Genomic DNA, 19752 nt, shown 5'->3' on the forward strand with positions numbered 1-19752 from the left:
AGAAAGATCATTACTTATAATCTTATACTCCAGTGCTCATGTTAGTTCTCACTCTCCAGTGTTCTGTATTGTTGAAAGATTTATGATCAAACACTTGATGTCACCCAAATGAGGATGGGTTCCCCTTTTGAGTCTGGTTCCTCTCAAGGTTTCTTCCTCATAACATCTGAGGGAGTTTTTCCTTGCCACAGTCACCATGGCTGATCATGAGGGATAAATACACATCGTTCACCTTAACTGTTAAATTATGTAAAGCTGCTTTGAGACAATGTCTGTTGTGAAAAGCGCTATAAAAAATAAACTTGACTTGATTAATTGATTGATTGATGAATTGATTGATTGATTGATTGATTGATTGATTGATTGATTGATTGATTGATTGATTGATTGATTGATTGATTGATTGATTGATTGATTGATTGATTGATTGATTGATTGAACATTTCTATACAAAAAACTAACTTGTCCCAGTCCCAAGTATTTCATCATGCAGGAAATTAAATGACACACTTTCCAGCTATCTGCGTCATATAAGAAATCCCACAAAAAAATAAAAAAAGAAAAACAGAAAGATAATGAAAGAAAAGTAAAGCGTTGGAAGAAAGAAAAGTGGGTGTGGCGACAAAGGCTGAGATACAAACGTCTTTTCACTTCCTACATGTGTGCACTATAGTGGTTTATGAACAGTGGGTAGCACACACACACACACACACACACACACACACACACACACACACACACACACACAGTCACACACTACTTAGTGCACTATGTAGCCAATAGGAAGCTGTTTTGGTATCCGGACAGAGTTAAAGGCAGAGGCTGATTGATGTGGACTACGGCACGCAGGATGGGTCAATCGCATTCTCTATGCGCGGTGTCGTACTCGACAGCGCCTTCAGTCCGGGGGAGCGGAAACGCGAGAAGGAAAGCGATACAAGTTTGCGGATCTGGGTGTTTGGGGATCAGGAGCCACCGGTCGGACAAGAATTCAATGAAAAACGAGCAGCTCCCGAGGCTTGAGTCGTACCGGCGTCACGCGTTCGAGAGCGTGTTGGAGGAGCACGCGCAGTTAGACGGACAGAGGAAGTCGCTGGATAGTGGCAGAGGCTCGGATACGGACCGAACCGCCGCCCCTGGTGACGCGCGGACTTCCGGCCGTTCTGTCGTCAACTTTGAAGGGATTTCGAGCGAGGGAACAAATGTAGCCATCGACGCGGGCTTCAGTAGCGTCGAGTGGGATGATAACAGCGACTCAAAACGCGGAGAGCGAGCAGCTGCGGAGGAGCAGGAGAAGAACCATGAGTGGAGCAGCTCAGCTCTGAACATGGAAGAACCCCGAGAAAGAGTTGCTATTGGTTTCGATGGCACAGGAGCGTTTCGGCTGTTCACTCCGATCCACTCTGGTCCATTCCCAGAAGACAATCATCCAACCATCAAACCAGAGCCGCAGATTCACTCTTATATAACGAGCAGACTCCTCGTTCCTCCACATCTCCACACCAAAACTCCACCGGCCGTCCAGACGTCCTCACCGCGCCGAAGCGAGAACTCCGATCACGAGCTGATCTCTCCCGAACAGGAATACGTCCATGGCGAGGGTTTAATGGAGTACCACGGGTTTCCCGGGACCATCCCGAGACTCATTGTGACCCACGATCCGAGTCCGAGTCAACCGGAGGACGTGGAGGTCGCCGAGTACCCGCTGAGCTTCGGCGCCTTGTCGCTGGACCTGCAGCCCGGCCACGAGTCTCCGTACTCGGACAGTGGGTGTGGAGGCTCTCCTACCCCACGCGTCTCGCTCCGCAAGCTCTCCAGCTCGTCCTCGGCTGGACTCTCATCCGCGTCCTCGTTCGAGGAGTCTGAGGACGACATAACCGGGAGCGACGTCGAGCCCACCAGCCTGTCCCCCAGAACGCACGAGTCTTTCGGCAGTCCGAATGCGCTGTCCCGGGTGAGTGTGGACATGTGGGGGGTCTGTCATTACTGCTGATCGTTGCATGAGTTTACAATCACCACATTTTAACACATGCTTTCATTTATGCAAAAATGTTAAAGCCACAAATTTTTTATTTTTTTTTTCTATTTTTCAAAGTATAGTCTTTCTATTTGCACTTTTGTTTTTGGCTCAGGAGTGTCTCATTTTATCTCCTGAGAGCAACTCGTGTCAGACTTTCCTCATGAGTGCTTCTTTCTGTTTTCGTAACACACACACAATAGAGGAATAAATGACAGCATTTTTGTCATGCTGTGAGTGTGCGTGTGCGTGTGCGCGTGTGTGTGTGGATGGCTGTGGGTGGGACTTTTGGTTCTTGTGTTTCTGCTTGGCTTCACTCAGGGTTTTATGGTTTCTTCCACATTTCCTAGCAATGTGCCTAGTTGGATTGGGGACATGGATTTTCCCCTTAGGTGTGATTTAGATAGCCTGAGGTTTCATCCAGGGTATGTGTTATTCTTCAGTGTTCCTGGGATAGGCTCTGAATCTTGTGTGATGATGATGATGATGATGGCAATAATACACACGATTTTACAGTAGAGGGAAGTGAAATCGGAGTACATTGTTTACACAGCATGTCATCCCATCATCACCATCAGCAGCAGGTGAGACACATGGCACTCCCACTTGCTGCCTACATTTCTGCTCCACAGTACACACACTAATCTCCCAGTCTGTCACAGAACCAGGAGTTGATTAGCCAATGCCGGATCACAAACCGCACACACTGTCTGATTCACCTAATAACAATCATTAGCATAATGACCCACATCAGACAGCTGTTTTTTTGTGTGCAAAGAGAACAACACAGTGGGATTCATCCACCGCGTTCTTCCTACTGGTGTGCACGCAAACTGAGGCTTTATGTCTCTACAAGCTGCCAAGTCAAACAGTTGCTTAAAAAACGGGGGTTGTCAGTTTCCTAGAAATACCCCTTCGTAGTAATGTATCTGATCAATTATTTGAATATCTGTACTAGCGTTTATTAGTGGCTTCAGTTAGACGTCTGGTGCACTTTTCTGGAAAGTGTTCTGTCTAATGTGATTATCTGAATCACTGTATTGGAGCAGCAAGTCCATTTATTTATTTCCTAAACATTAGGAAAGTTGTAGATGTCTGATAGTAATTATGATTTGTTTTAGAGTTCAGAAAGACCGTATTCAGGAGGGGGAGAACATTAGCAGGCATCATATTTGTATGTTCCTTTTGGGGTTTTTTCTGTGTGAATAATTTTTTTTTTTTTTCCTGTTCATTTACATCCCTAATACAGTGAACCACAATGCCCATTTTTGTCATGTGATGAGCTCGAAATGAAAAATGGAATCATTTAGTGATGAGCAACTCGTGGCCTAAACGCCAAAGCGTTGACTCTTGGAACATTTTCGAAGTTCTGGGCCGAGTGACAAATTGGGGGGGGGAGAAATGTCAGCTGATTCTTGAGAAACGAACCATTTTACAGACAGGAGTTCGGATGCAGGAGGGGGAAAAAAAAGGAACTCTTTGGGAATTACAATCTGACTTTATATCTATGCAGTTAAGCAGCTTTTGGGGTCAAGGGTCAGGGATTAGACTCTCCCAAACAGCGATAGCATGCAGGGCTGGGTATGGGTAATGCAGTGTTTACTGTGTGAGGAGCGTAATCGTAGCTCTCCTGCTATCTCTTCACTCTGAACACAATGCTGTGTTTTCTGTATCACCTTCTGCTACACAAAACAAGTTCAATCTGTACTCCTGACGCAACCTTGACTCGAGGGCTGTGTTTCGTATTGTGTGTCTCGTAAAATCATAAATGGTCGTGTTCAAGATTTACAATCTCGTGAAATGCAACGAGGTCAACACCGGTCATTTGAGAGTGGCCTTTCCTGCACTGTGCTGACTCTTTCTTTATTGTAGCAATTGAATAAATTATTCACGTATTCAGAAATTGCTCTCTGCGGTATTTCCTAAAAAATACACGAAGGCCTGCATGAGGATATGAGAATGTTTGTGGGCTTAGTGTGCGTCTGTGATACTTTATTACTTGTGGGAGTCAGGAGCTGGAGATTAAATGCCGATTCCTTCTTTTCGCTAATTTTCTATTAGACATGAAGAAATTTGCAACAATTTCTAGGAAAAAAAATTGATTTAAAAGCAAAAATCATGTAATTCTACAGCACAGCAGGTCTGGTTCGACTGTTCACATTCCTCTTCCTGCATGATCTTATCTCAATTATTGATGTGACTTTCCACCATATACACCAGCAGTTCCTGTTAGTAACTCGGACCTGCTCGATCTACACGCCACGAACAATGACCAAGGAGGTCTCGTTCGCCAGGCGATCTGTAAACTGACGCAGCAATTAAAAGCGCAAACCAGAATCGCCAGTCTTCGTTACAAAATTGATTTGCATCAAAGGTCGTCTGACTCCTGGACGCAAGAGATTCACCGTTTCCTGGAAACTATTTTTATTGGAAATTTATTTTAATTCCATGCATAAGGAATGTAACCGATCCATCCAGTGTCGCTCAAACATGATTGTAGTTCCAAACAAAAGAACCAAATATTTTACATTTATGAAACAAAGATTTGTGCCAGTTGATGTAATTTGAAAGAATTTTTATTCGCTTTAAAAAAAATATTTTTAAACGATTTGTATTTTATTGAAAGTCTGAATTGCCCTTTGGCAGTCAAATCGTTTCTTCAATGATACTACAGCACTGAAGTACTGAGTTCTTGATGCTGACCGTTCAGCGTTTCTAAAAAATCATTACTTTAATCATGGATTTTCAGGAATTTTATGTTAAGAAGTGCAATATGTTGGCGCGTCTATAGTTTTAATGAGGAGATTTAATACTGGACACTAAATGAACAGGTAATGGGTTAAAAAAAAAAAAAAAGTTTTTGGAAGTTTTCTGTGTTTTTGCTAACAGTGAGAAATGAAGCAGTTGTTTTTAATGTGCAGACGTTTGTTAGTATCGTAGAAGGTTTTATTATTTGTAAGTCTTGTTAACTGGATGAGAGAGAGAGAAAAAGCACTCGGTGGGGAAACCAGTGTAATTATAACAGCTCTAAACTGAATAACAGGAACTAGGTCTTTTTATGACCATGTTCCACAACATCAGATGTGAGTATAAATGGTAAAATGCAGTGTGTGTGTGTACACAAAAATACAGCAGGAATTGCTGCACGATCGGACTGTAACCTTGTCATTATGATTTATCCTTCTTTGTCAAAAAAAAACTATAAATATATATATTTTCACCTGGCCATGTCAGTGTTGGTATCTTGTCACTCGTACTAGTAGTTTACAACAATTTAAATGTAATGTTTGTGTGTAATGTCGTCATGTTTCACTGCATAACTCAGTTGTTTTGTCTCTCGCTTTTGAACTGTGAGGTAGATTTCATGTTTTTAAAGTCCTATGTCAGAGTTTTGCAGAGACAACAGATTGTGTTTTTTGTTCCCTTATTGTTTGTGGTGTAGCTGCAGTGCAGAGAGGTAACACGTGGTGCAAGTACAGGAAGGTGTCATTTGAAAAAAACACTTCTTTTTCTTTTTTTTTTTTTTTTATTCTCTCTCCTTGCATGCATGCACACACGAATGCATGCTAGAAAGCAGTCTTGTCCAGGTCCAGATCATTTTCTGCATTGTGTCTTATCAGTAAATCATGATGGGATGATAACCCCTGGCCTGGTTAGCGGTTTCTTGCCTTCTTCCTATTGATGCTGCGAGCTGTAGACCAACGTGACCCAACTTTCTTATATTTCCACCACCTGCAGACTTGCATAGACACGCCAACAGCGGCCCTTCAGTCAAACAGCGTGTCATGGAAAATTGAATTGTGGGAGTTGCCTTGTCACTTGCCTTCTTTGAAGCCATATATGGTGTGACAGGTTGTTGTTGTTCCCCTTCACCCTTTCTTTCTTTCTTTCTTTCTTTCTTTCTCTTTTATTTTCTCTTTAAATTGTTAAAAGGTCTGTCAAATTCCCCATGCCCAACCCCATATCATTAATTTCTGTCTCATCGCAGTTTTCCCCCTCCTTCAGTTGTTTTGATAGAAAAGACTACACTGGGCGTAGGGAAAGTTCTGCTCATGTTGCATAAATGTTTTGCTTGACAACCCCCAACGCACGCACACACGCACACACACACATGCCACAAAATAAACGACACCACATACTAATGCATGTAAACGTGAGCATGTGATGTGGTTGGTGATATTATCAAGCTCTTAGGCACTGTAATTAAGCTGTGCCTTAACCTCCCCCTCGTTCTTCCAGACAGTAGAGGAAATCTCACAAATGCGAAAGGAATGGGATCGGTGTCGCTCTCTCACGTGAACACTAGTTGTCCGGTTTGCTGCCTGCGAGCTCGTACATGTTTGAGTGATTGAAGAAAGACGTAAAGGACATTTGGATGTGGGGAGACTGGGGGTAGAGAGTAGGAGGAGTGGAAAAAGGGTAGAACAAGTCAACACACACCAGGATTTAGCAGTGGGTGGGGACGAATCTGCCCTCAGCCTAAAGTCTTAGACTGAAACATCAGCAAATAAAACATTCCATCTGTTCAGCAAACTGGATATCACACTTTAGGAACCGAGTCGGGTAAGTGTGAGTTCAGCCGGGGGGGAGGGGTGTGTGTGTGTGTGTGTGTGTGTGTGTGTTGCCTTAATCCTCCTGGGCATGGAATTCCACTCCTCCACCAGGACATCACTGTCAGACACATGGTGCTTCTCCACCTTCAGCTTGAGGATTCCCCACAGGTGCTCAATAGGGATCAGGTCTGGAGACATATTTGGCCACTTCATCACCTTCAGCTTCCTCATATGCTGTTTAGTGCGTTAAATGATAGTCACTTTTTTTTGGTAATACAATCCATAATGCCTCAAATATATTGCAATTTGCATAATACAGGAATAAAAAGATTTGTTCCAATATTAGGGTTCAGTACCTCCAGTAAAGAGGTAACGTGTGAGCAAGGCGTGTTTGCTGTAAAAAAAAAACGGTCAGGTTTAGAGCTGTACGTTTATGTGCACAGTTGAGCTGCATGGTCACATGATTTGCACTCAGGATTCAAGCCCCTCACACAGATCTTCCTGTTTTTGCGAAACAGCTGCTATGAATAACAGCTTTGACCTCTGGAGTGGAATCTTGTGCTGGCGCCGAATTCAGCAAGACAGCCGTTGACTGGGTTCGTCATTCAGTAATGGCAGGGGATGACGATTAAGAAGGAAAAAGATGTATGTAATTATGCGTGTGTGTGTGCGCGCGCGCATGTGTTTGGGGTAAGCGACTGTTGGGAAATCTTGATCCTTGTTGTCAGAAGTTGCTTTCTGTAACGGAAGCTCTGACCGTATGCTGACTGAGATATATGTATCTACTCCCCTGAGCACATTGTTTCTATAGTAACGCCTTTTTCACAGGGACTTCCATCGCAGATTCTGCTTTCAACGGTCTGTTGATGTGATGTTTTGTGGAAGGAGACATTTATTCTATTCTATCATTTTGGTATGTTAAATATCCAAAATTCGCGATTCTCAGGAGTCTTCTGGGTGAGGGCCTCGTCACAGGTGGAGATAGAGCTGTAACGTTTTAAAATCATTAGCGGAAACTGACAAGGGGTGTGTTCGGAAGGTTTTTTTTTTTCTTGCCCACATACAGTAGGTGAAAAGGCTCTGTTTTGTGTTATCTTGAATGAATGACTAGTGATTAGATTAGCATGACAGGTCAAACACAGGAGTTAAATAAAGGAGAAAGAGAATATACATGCAGGAGCTCGGATGCGACGCGCACACACACTCGTCGCTTCTGTTTTGAATTCTGAAACACAGACTCTAATACCCCCCTCATTTACACACCTCTGAACAGTACAGAGGTGAGTGCAGTGACCTGCGCTGTAAACAACTGTTAATCATACAATGACTAGTCCATATTAATAAACGTGTGTGTGTGTGTCTTATGTAAGAAAAGTTGTATTGGAGCATCTGACGTGTTTGAAGAGGAAAAAATGAAAAAATCCGACCAGCATGTGGAAGATTTCAGAAGTGTGTAGGCGTGCCCACGAGCACGCCATTGTTATTATGCAAGCCCTGTTGTGTGTGTGTGTGTGTGTGTGTGTGTGTGTGTGTGTGTGTGTGCGTGAGGTTTTATGCCCACATACAGTGGGAGGGAGAGGCTCTGCAAGTGTGTGTGTGTAGGAGCAGTACATTGCTATGTGGTTAATTTGATTGTATTTAATAGTAAAATAATTTGTGTACATAAATATACATGGAGAATTGTGTGTTGAGAGCTGTGGTCTCTACAAATCACTGCAGTGCATCACATTCACTGATTTTCTTTCCTTCATTCTTTCATTTCCATAGATCATTTGTGTATGAAAGGATGTTAATAGTGAAAATATTAGTTTGCTTTAAGTTTTGTAACCATGATGTAAATCTAGTTCATTCTTCTTTTTATTGTAGTAATAATAATAATCTCATGCATTTGTAACATTTTGATTCCTTGTAATATTCAGAGATTAACTTCTTAATATTCAGAACTCGAAACATTTGGTCTTTTGGGGGGGGTTTTGCGAGGCACAAGTATGTTCCTTGTGTTTAAGATTTACTTTGACCAAACAAATATATAAATGTGCAGTTCCCCTTTTTTTTTATTGAAAAATCTTGAATAAGCATAACAGATTTACAGTTAATTTCTCTAACCATTCAGCTGAAATACTTTGCCATTCCTCTTGTAAAAGTTTCCAGTTGGATCTCCACTAGTTGAAGATTTCTTTCTGACCTTACAATCCAGTTCAACCCAGAGCAGTTTATTAGGATTTAGGTGCGGTTACTGGCCAGGCCATTCCATAATGTGTCTCACTCCAGTCGATTATTTGCTATCTAAACACTTGAGGAGCTTGGACGTACGCTTCAGCTCATTGTCTTGGTTATGTTGACGTCGGTTCCAGTTTGCTGCAGTCCAGACAGAATTGCATGTTGTTTAAAGTATAGAATATAAAGCTCCAAACTTTCACTGCTCCAAAACTTTTATGTTTGATTGTAGGTGTGATGCAGTCTGACATCTCCCCTGTTCTCTGTATTACATAAGTTCAGTGTCAGTACAGTAAAGGCTACAGCTGTGAGTGTGTTTATGGTTAAAGGGCTCTGGTAGATCTGCATTCTTTCATTCGGACACGGTAAATACAGACCTCTGCCAGGTTAATTCACTCAAACAGCTGCTTCCTGCAGGACTGAACAAACCACACACACGCACAACTCGGCAAAGTATCCTGTCATTACAATGTCTAAAAATCTTTTTTTTTTTTTTTGCCATTGATTCAGTCTGATAACATCTCTCCTGTTCTGTCTAAGTTCTTGTGTAAAAGAGACTGTCAAATTTGGACTCCTGTCTACAGATCTTTAGTCATTCACTGTCCATTCCTGTGTTTTTAGCTCTTAACTAGATTGCTGCATATAAGCTAAATGAACATTTCCACACTTCACAGGCATTCTATGTACATTTGTTTTATTATTTATATTTTTTTTTATTTGTGGATTCCGGCATCAGATCTGGTCTGTGTGGTGACCTAGAGACACCTAAAGTAAATAAATATTTCACAATTTTTAAACGAAGAAGCGCTCCAGCTCTTTACATGGGAACATTGTGTGTTTAAATGTTGTTTTGTGGTCGTGCAGTCGGTGTTTTTTGACGCAAACTGTCCAAAGGACAGTGACTTTCTTCATAAATTTGCGGAAGGCCTGTAGTCTCTTCATGCGTTTGTTCTCAACCCCTTGTGGCCTTTGTGTTGCAATTCAGTGAACTGGTTGAGCCACTAAGGCACACATGGATTTGAACTTTTTTTCCAATGAGCTGTGTGACTTAAAACCTGAACAGGGACATGCCGCATTCATTACCTCCATTCGGACTTCTTAATACACATGCACACACAAACACAGTCAGCTGTTATTTCCTCACACGTAATCGTTGCCTGAAGTAATCATTTGCAAGTAATCGATACCGCAGTGTCCTGAAACACGTCGCGCCTTTTTTTTTTTTCTTCTCTTTTGTCGTCATGTCCGAGAAAGTGTGAGTACAGACGCTTTTGTTCCCAGCCCTGGGAAATTGACTCAGTGACAGTGTTGTGTACAGAAACTCACACTGGCTGGTCAATGTTTGATCGGACACACAGCAGTGATGTGTGTTACAGTAAAGGCTCCAGCTGTGTAAGTGTTTACGGTTAGAGCGCTCTGGTGGATCTGCAGCCTTTCACTCGGACACAGTAAATACAGACCTCTGCCAGGTTCATTCACTCAAACGGCTGCTTCACGCAGGCCTAACCAAACCACACACGCACAACAACTCTGCAAAGTATTCTGTCATTACATTGTCTAAAAATTTGTTTTGTTTTTTTTTCCTTTAGTCAAGATCGTGGAGAAAGCTAAAAAGCATGGTGCACCTCACACCCTTCATGGTGTCCTATAAGAAGCACTACCCATGGGTGCAGTTAGCCGGCCACGCAGGTACTACCTCAACATCATGTCCTTTCTCAATCCCACTTCCACTCTTCTTTTTACAGATGTGAACAAGCAGTGGCATTGTGTATTTAAAAGAACTTGTCTATGTAGTCCCTCATAATAAGAAAGATCTCGGTGGATATGGTTTTATTTTTAACCAGGAGTAACGATGAGAAAAGGAAAATCAGGACTTTTTAGGAAAATGCTCGTTTTATAGACGTGTGTGTGTGTGTGTGTGTGTGTGTGTGTGTGTTAAAATATAATAGTAATCCTAAATTATGTAGAATTACAGTAAAATGTACCTAAAAATATATATATTATAAAAAAAATTCTTATTTAATACTGAATATGGAGTAATCAGTTACCCGTTTCCACAGAAAATACAAATTCTTAAGAATAGGAACCGGCTCTGCAATCGTAAACATTTCATTGCCATAGGGTTGAAATCTACTTTCGATGCGCTGCAACAGAAGTGATCACGCACCTTCTGCGGAACAATAATTCAGCTCCAGATAGGAAGATAAACACGTTCACGTGCAAACGCTGCTATTTCCCAGAGAGAAAAAAAAAACTAGGAAACAGGATTAAAATCAAACAAAATATTATCTAGTAATCTAGATTATTGGAAAGGAGGCACTCTAGTTTGAGAACAGGGTGGAAAACTCACTAACATTTTAATTTTACAGTAAGTAATATGTAAAGGGCATGTGGGTGCCTACGTCTTAAGTGTAAATGTATAGGAAGTAATTAGCTTAAAAATGTGGTATTTTCCAGTCCATTTTACTTCAGAAATTAATGTATAAATGAAAAGACACATGTTTCATGCATGTTCTGTCTCTACACGTTTACAACTTTTTCCTTTTTTTTTATTTTTTTGGTCTGAAACCAAAATTTTACCTTTTCAACAATCCTGATCTCACTCAACTTCAATGAGATGATGCCAGTTTAAGTAAATCGCACTTCAGTAGATATTTGAGTAGCTACTACATAGTAAAAGGTAAATATTATTAACGAGAAAAGTCACAAGAATAGTTAGTTTACTTACCATGTACAGAACTTACCAACGTTTGACCATTTCCACTGTATTTTCAAAGGAGTTACTGGGAAATGTGTTTAGAGAGATAAGTAGGAAATGTACATGTTGATGGTTATATATTCAAATAGTTAATGTTAAATTACTATGTGCAAAATATAAGTTCTTTTGAAAGTCCTGTTTGATCGTATTACATAGGAGTTGTATGCTTAGTAACTGAACAGTTACTTTTAGTATCTAAGATTTTCTCTACGGTTTCCAATAAAATGCTGCCATACCAGTAATGCCAATGTTTTACATATTTGTACCTCACATTAAATTCACCAAACAATCCCAAATATTAAGTGTAATTGTTGGGTAGAAAGCTATCATTTGGTCGTGTTTAAAAAGTGTGTAATGTGAAATTCGTTTTTTTTTTTGTTTGTTGTTTTTAAACAATATGATTGCGTCGAAGATTAGCATGTGCGCAAGAGGAAGAACTTCCTCAAATACATTTACATTAGGCAAGCCAGCCACATCTGTGAGAAAAAAACTGCCAAAAACATACATAACTTTCATCAGATGTGAGACCAATGTGTTGGGGTGAGTTGGGTGTTGTTTTTGGTTTTTTGATCCCATGCACTGTTAGGTGCCCTTTTAAGTAATTCTGCTTCTTAAACATGTTTGTTTTTTGGGTTGTTGTTGTAGGTAACTTCCAGGCTGGAGAATATGGAAGATTGATGAAGAAGTTTTGTTTGTGCGAGCAGCAGTGCCTGCAGCAGCTGATGACTGACTCGCTCAGGCCATACGTGCCAGGATACTACGGCGTGGTGAGGAAAGACGATCAGGACTACAACCTGATGGACGACCTGCTGGCTGACTTCAATTCTCCATCGATCATGGACTGCAAGATGGGCAGCAGGTGAGATTAAAGAGGATCAAGGCACACTGGTAGTCTGATGTTTTTGAATTATGATATAACCACTGAGAAAGTTCTAGAAAAGAAATTCAATAAGTGAGGAGTAAAATATAATTAGGTGATGGGACATGAAGGACTATTGACTATTCATGAATGAAATGATGATGGGTATTTTTCTTGCATAATTTATATTATATATGTATATAGTATGACTGGATGGATCCTTAGTCACATAGTATATTGATTATTATGGCAGCGATGGGGGGCACTACAAAGGCCTGTTTGTGAAAGACGGCATAAGAAGTTGAAAGGCACTTAAGTAAACTTATAATTTTGCTGTCTGTCTAAACCAAAGAAATAAAAACGAACTATCTGTAGCACATTGAATCGCATCCTTTTTTTTTTTCTTTCCTATTGCATCATAACAGGGGTGGATCGCATCAGTAAGCTGCTTCATATGAATCGTATCGTTGACTATGCATCGAGATGCGATTCACATTTTTTCCATGTAATTGATACCCATCAGCATTACCTCAAATACTTACAAAAGCACTGACTTTTGAGACTCTTTCCAAAGACATAAAACAATTCAATTGAAAGGTCTTCTACATGCACCAATGTCCTCAATTCGTAACCCTTTTTTTTTTTTTTTTTTTTTTTTTTTAAACTGCGTGTCATCCCTAGAACGTATTTGGAGGAGGATCTGGTGAAAGCTCGTGAGCGGCCCAAATTGAGGAGGGACATGTATGAGAAGATGGTGGCGGTGGACCCCGATGCCCCGACCCCAGAAGAGAAGACTCAGCAAGCCATTCTGAAACCACGCTACATGCAGTGGAGAGAAACTCTCAGTTCCACGGCCACACTCGGCTTCCGTATCGAGGGCATCAAGGTGAGGAGATATTCTTAACACACTCGCACATATGCAGCTTGAGCTGATCTTTCAATTAGTCAGAGGCTATAGTTTTGGATATTCATCTCTCTTTACGAGGGTTTGTTTGTGTGTTAAGGTGTTGCTCAGATTTCCCCTGTTTTCTTTGGACTGATCTCAGGTGCCTTGCCTGGTATTTAAAAGTAAAATCATATCTCGAGAAACCTTTCAGCGTAGGTGCCTGTGGAAATCATTACTTTATAATCCATCAAACAAAAGTTCCTGTTATCACTTGAATTTCATTATCAGTCAGAAGTCTGTCATCCAGGGTTGTGGGGTGTGTTTTTTTTTTTTTTTTTTTTTCTTCTCCCCTCTTGATAGTAACAACAAATGCATCATGTTTGTAATCCCATCATATTAGTAGAAGCTGGAGCTTTACTTTTGACTGTTACACAGCACTGAAACTGGAGACTTCAAACGTGTAGACTACAAAATACCAAATAAACATCACCATATCAACATTACACTTTTGGAGTGTCCAGCTTAAGCTCGTGCGTACGAGCTGTTGCTATGGAAATAACAACATATTAAAAGTAACTGCATCACTATAGTGCGATTTTCAGCCTTGCAACTCGTTATGGATAATGAATCCACACCCTGACTAATCAGAGTCAGTAATTCAGCAGTCTATTAAGAAGCTAATTGCTGTAAACAATTCAAAGGAAAAATGTCATTTGTGTACGATCTTTTTTCGGCGTTAAAAAAGGAACTAGAAACGGTGACACGAATGGTGCATGTGTAGTAGGCAAATGATAGCTCATGGTCTAGATATGTATGAAAGCGTCGCTTCAGTTGTCTCTAAATGGAAAGTGGCTGATGGGACACTTGCAAATGACCATTGTTTTCCAGCCGCTCTGGTTTTGTGGTTAGTGCAACCTAATGATCTTGTTTTTTCGGCCCAAGCAACAATGCATGTAAAACCGTGTTACCTAGTTTCAATCACACAATCTTTTATTTTTTTTTTAATTTTTTTTGCGCAGAAAGCCGACGGCACCTGCAACACCAACTTTAAAAGGACAAAGCACAGAGAACAGGTTATGAAAGCCTTGGAGGACTTTGTGGATGGAAACACACAGCTCCTGGTACGTCTGCTTCAGTGAGATGGTTAACAATTACCGAATGTTTCAGACTTCCTCTTGGGAAGTTTAAATAGATTAACCACATGCAACTCAATGATTTCGTCATCTGTGTTATTCAAGTCAATTCCACAGCTCTGAGATGAAATGAGTGAATTCTTATTTTGTGAATGTTTGGTTTTTGCTCCGTCATGGCAGAGGAGTTATTTACTGAGGCTAGACGAACTGCGAGGTGTGCTAGAGAAATCCGAGTTCTTCCGGACACATGAGGTGAGTCCTCCTATGCTGTACTTGTTCTTACTATACTAATGAAGAGCATCGTTTCAGATGCACTATGTGGACATCTGACCATCACAGCTAAACAAGATTTTTAAAAGTCCCATTCTAGAACAATAATAATGTTATTTGTAGACGTTTCTCTGCACTACTCATCAAATAAGCTCAAACCCTGAAAAGCAGATCCACATTAATAACCCCGCCTCCACAAAATGTTACTGTTGGCTCTCCGATTGATCAATCAGACTGCTGGATAGTGAAAAATGATTAGTCACCTCTGAAAACATATTTCAAAGCCCAGTGACTGTTTCTTTACACCACTCCAGCCCTTAATTGGCATTGCATATAGTGGGGTTTTTTTTTTTTTAGGTTGCTGTGCAGCTGCTCAGCCATGGAAATCTTTTTAGCGACACTTCTCATGCACTGCTGACGTTTCCAGAAGTAGTTTGGCGTTTAGTGACTGCATCTTTAGCCATTTTTACCCACGTACTTCTGCACTCAGTGGCTCTGCAGCTGTTGTTGCTTTTAGATGCTTCCATTTCACAGTAACAGCAGTGTGCAGTAGACTGAGCAGATGCACCGCTTAGCTGGGTAAACATTTCCCAAACCGAGTTGTAAAAGGTGGCATCTTATGACTGCGCTATGTTTAAAGGCACTAAGCTCTTCCGTCCAACCCTTTCTACTGCCATTGTTTGCCTATGAAGCTTGCACGCCTGTGTGTTTAACTTTTTTGGCACCTGTTAGCAATGGGCGTGACCGAAACACATACTACGCTGAATTTAAACCGAACTCAAATCTTGACCTCAGGGGAAACCTTTAGATTCCTTTTTAGGAAAGGTTGTTTTTTTATTTAGTTTTTTTGGGGGGAATTTTGGTAGCAAACTTCTAGAGGCAAAAAATAATAATAATAATAATAAAAGATTTGTTTGTACGTATGAGAAATACTTACACTAAAATAAGACTAACCAGTTTAGGCAAAAATAGAGAGAGAGAGAGAGAGAGAGAGAGAGAGAGAGAGAGAGAGAGAGAGAGAGAGAGAGAGAGAGAGAGAGAGAGAGAGAGAGAGAGAGAGAGAGAGAGAGAGAGAGAGAGAGAGAGAGAGAGAGAGAGAGAGAGAGAGAGAGAGAGAGAGAGAGAGAGAGAGAGAGAGAGAGAGAGAGAGAGAGAGAGAGAGAGAGAGAGAGAGAGAGATTGAGATTGAGATTGAGATTGAGATTGAGATTAAATGTGTGTTGGAGAGATGGATAGAATAGAGAGAAAAAAAATATATATATTAAACACACACAATAATGAAGTTAATAATTGTTTTGCTTCTGCAGGTGGTTGGCAGCTCTTTGCTCTTTGTCCATGACATCTCAGGCCTGGCACGAGTCTGGATGATCGACTTCGGAAAGACCGTGCCTATTGCGGAGAACCAGAGCCTGGACCATCGCACTCCATGGAAAGAGGGCAACCGTGAGGACGGATACCTCTGGGGCCTCGACAACCTAATCGACATCCTGAGCGCCATGATTCAGGAGAAATCGTATCACGAGCCATGACTGATCTGCTGACTGTACGGAGGACACATTAGGACCAGAGATCAGTTGCTAACGACTCGGTGCTGGGAGAAAGAACAAAGAAACCTGCGTGAAAGCACATGAAAGGGAGGAGAAGAAATATGTGCCTTAGCAGACTGATGATCAGCAGGATGCACGCACCATGTATGCAAAGTTCATAGACTCTAGGATTAAAAGAACTTTTTCGGTTTTTTTTTAAAGGTGAACTTGAAATTGAGACTTTTCAGTTTCTTTTTCTTTTTTTTTCTTTTCTTTTTTATATATAAACAAAATGAAAGTACAGATAACACTAGAACACTGGAGACCGATCCATCTGCTCATCCTCAATTAATATTTTTATAATATTGTAAATATACTAATTTAATTTTATTCTAAGGAACCCTTTTATTTCTGTGCTTCCTGTATTCTTTTGCGGTAATTTGATTTACGACACCGTTTAATTAGGTTGAAAGTGGACATACTGGATCGTAATTGGTTTTGGGTTTTTTTTTTAAACCACAGTTTAATATCTGAGCATTGACAAGTTTTAATGGCACACGTCATGCAAGATGCTTGATCAGGTTTTAATGAGTATTTGTGGTCCAAGTACTGAAACAATAGGAATTCCATTAAATATTCCCATTTTTCTAAATGATTCCTGCAAAAGCACATAAATCATGCAGTATTTCTGAGTTCTTTTTAAACATTGGTGCGTCAAATTGCGCCATTGAATTCAGTCAGGCAGCTGGTTTTCTGGGCTCAAATGGACAGAAGTTTCGAAAGTTGGCAGCACATCATTTTTATTTATTTTCTTTTTCCCCCCATAAAGTATTCTAAACTGGATCTACACTAAATAAATAATTTTGGAGCCAGAGAACAAGTGTCGTCTTAAACAATCAGAGTACACATTTATAATAACTGGAGCTAGGAACACATTAGTCACTTCCTGTGGCACTGCATGTTATTCTTTGTAAACACTGATTGTAGTATTGTTTTTGATATTTGCTGTAATTCTCCTGCTGTCTGTTAGTCCTTATTTTTTTATTTATATTTTATTTTTTTTATTAATTCTTTTCTCTGACGTTAACTGGAATGTTTGGTTGAATATTTTGACCTTCTGACCAAAAAAACAGGTACAATATGAGCCAAGCCAAATTCTTGGAAGAATATTCCAAACCTTTCAAATCAGTGAAAAGCATTGTTTTAAAAAAAAGTTGTTTGTTGTATTTATTTATTTTATTTTATTTTTTCCCCACAAAGGTCTTCTGCGATCCAGCGTAAATATATTGAGACAGAACGTTACGTAACACGTGTGCTCTTACATAATCGCGTGCGCCAAATCTCAACTCATCTCTGCGTCGTGTTGAAACGTGTCGACTGGAATTGCACATCCTAATCTTTAATCTCTGTGGAAAGATTGATTCATTTTCTTTAAAAATGGAATGTAATAGCTGGTGGGAGATCAAGATCAGAAATGTTCATAGTTCACTTTAAAGGAGCAGTTTGTCATTTTTAATTTTTTTTTAAAGTAACCAATGAGGCAAGTAACCACTTTTTTGTAAACAATCGCACCTAATTCGGCTGAATTGCCTATTAAGGGAAAAGGTGTGTGTGGGGGGGGGGGGGGATTCAGAGATAAGCAACTGATTTTCAGCTGGGATTTTAGGGTCCGGAAAAAACCTCATGAGAGAAATAAATTAAAAGAAAAAGGCAAAATGATCAAGTAAAAATTTATCTACCGATCTGAACTGCAGGATAGTTACAGGCCCGGAAGTGTTTATTTTTTTAATGGGCAAACTGCACCTTTTTAAGGCATGGTTTAAAGTTCTTGCCTAAAAAGACTCCGATCAACAGATTATCCCATCTATTCTATCAGTCACTCATTAATAATATGGTGCTTTCATTGTTAAATAGATTTTCAAAGATTGTTTTGATGTAATTATTCAGTGGGCTGAACCGGTCATTGTTTTTTCCTCTTTGAAGCCGGAAGCATTTCTCCATATTTCTTGTGTGAAAATCAGAGAAAATGTTTCAAAATGGATTTTTTTTTTTTATTGACTCCAAAGCATTTTTTTTTATTCTGCTTCATAAAATGCCTCAAAGAATTCCATGTCTCTGCAGGTCTTTGCGGTAGCGTCAGAATTGTAATGAGAAATTCGATTATTAATTCACATCAGAAGATCTTCAGAACCGCAGGAACCATCATGTGATCTGGTTTGCTGCTTGGAAAGCATTAGGACACCAGGTCCGACAAACCTTTGATCGCATTTTACAATCAATAATAGAAACTACCAGGTGAACAGACTTCAGACTATATACGAGAAGGAAGCCATGCATGGATTAATTCTGATCGTAACACTGGTGCGATTTTATCCAAGCATCGAGTGTGAACACAGTCACAGATACGCCAGACCCGTTCTGCATGACATGCCAGCTATTGTCTGTCAGCATTCCATGACAGTGTTACTCATTCAAGTGCAATCAATCATATAGTCCTTGAAATTCAATGCAAGTGCAAGCTAGTACTTTTCCATAAATAGATCTGCTAATCAGCTTCATTCCTTTTTTTTTTTTTTTTTTTTTTTTCTTCCCCCATTTCCTTCATCTTTTTATGCTGAATCAATAAACTGGAAGTAAGACTGTTGCAAGACCCTGCTCATCTTTTCTTTAGAATGCTAGCTCGGTAAACATTTTCTACTGGTATAGAATTAGTTGTGTACGCACTACTAATTCATTAATTTATAGTTCTTTTACAATCCAGTTACTTATTAATGTAGACTTTAAGATATAAATCGTACAGTTACCAGTTCACAAAAAAAAATTAACAATGATAACATCTTTTCCATTGCAAGCAAGACCAAGCTCATGCTTTCATCATTTCCTTGAGCAGAAATAACGTTTGCTCAACCAGAAGTGACCACAGGAAGGCAAACCATTTCACCTGCCAGAGAAATGCAACCAGAGAAAATCGTTTACAGATTAAAATAACTGTACTACTTTACTCTAAACACAAGAGATTAGATGTAAAAGATTTTTTTTAACAAGGTCGTTATAATCATTCTGTATATGATATGCACAAAATTGCCTGCAATAACGTTTAAGTCAAGAGGCTTCATTGTCATTTCAACAGGTGAAACTTTTTTTTTTTCCAGGACCAAAGTGTTCCATAAAACAATATAAACTAAAACTTCTAAATAAAAAAAATAAAATGTACATTTCCAAAATGACCTTATCCTGACATTTCCTTTTCTTATACATACCTTGTTCTTAAAAATAAATATAAATATCCATTTCTGTGTAAACTAGAGCTACAAATGGTTATATACATTTATTTATATATATATATATATATATATATATATATATATATATATATATATATATATATAAAATATACACACACACACATGTATATATATGTGTGTGTGTGTGTATATATATATATATATATATATATATATATATAAATTGAATGAAGTGCAGATGTTTTTTCCTTGTTGGTAAGTCTGAATTAATGACCTTAGGTTTGGTCC

The 19752-nt window shown here is 39.7% G+C and overlaps 1 protein-coding gene across 1 annotated transcript; it reads left to right on the forward strand.

Moving 5' to 3' along the window:
- The first annotated feature begins 788 nt into the window (after positions 1–788).
- On the forward strand, positions 789–18869 carry itpkcb (inositol-trisphosphate 3-kinase Cb). Its single transcript, XM_083552385.1, has 7 exons — positions 789–1954; positions 10377–10476; positions 12191–12404; positions 13086–13290; positions 14310–14411; positions 14604–14675; positions 16001–18869. Exons 1-7 carry the CDS (start codon positions 830–832, stop codon positions 16220–16222), a joined length of 2040 nt encoding a protein of 679 aa, XP_083408511.1. The 5' UTR covers positions 789–829; the 3' UTR covers positions 16223–18869.
- The last annotated feature ends 883 nt before the right edge of the window (positions 18870–19752 follow it).

The sequence above is a fragment of the Silurus aristotelis genome (genome assembly GCF_946808225.1).
Source record: "Silurus aristotelis genome assembly, chromosome: 10".
Taxonomy (NCBI): domain Eukaryota; kingdom Metazoa; phylum Chordata; class Actinopteri; order Siluriformes; family Siluridae; genus Silurus; species Silurus aristotelis.

Excerpts from the sequence above, each read along its gene's own strand:
- itpkcb (XM_083552385.1), top strand. The coding sequence starts at position 830 with ATGTGGACTACGGCACGCAGGATGGGTCAATCGCATTCTCTATGCGCG. Across the intron at positions 12,405-13,085 it reads GACTGCAAGATGGGCAGCAG|AACGTATTTGGAGGAGGATC; the intron begins GTGAGATTAAAG and ends TGTCATCCCTAG. Across the intron at positions 14,412-14,603 it reads ATGGAAACACACAGCTCCTG|AGGAGTTATTTACTGAGGCT; the intron begins GTACGTCTGCTT and ends CCGTCATGGCAG.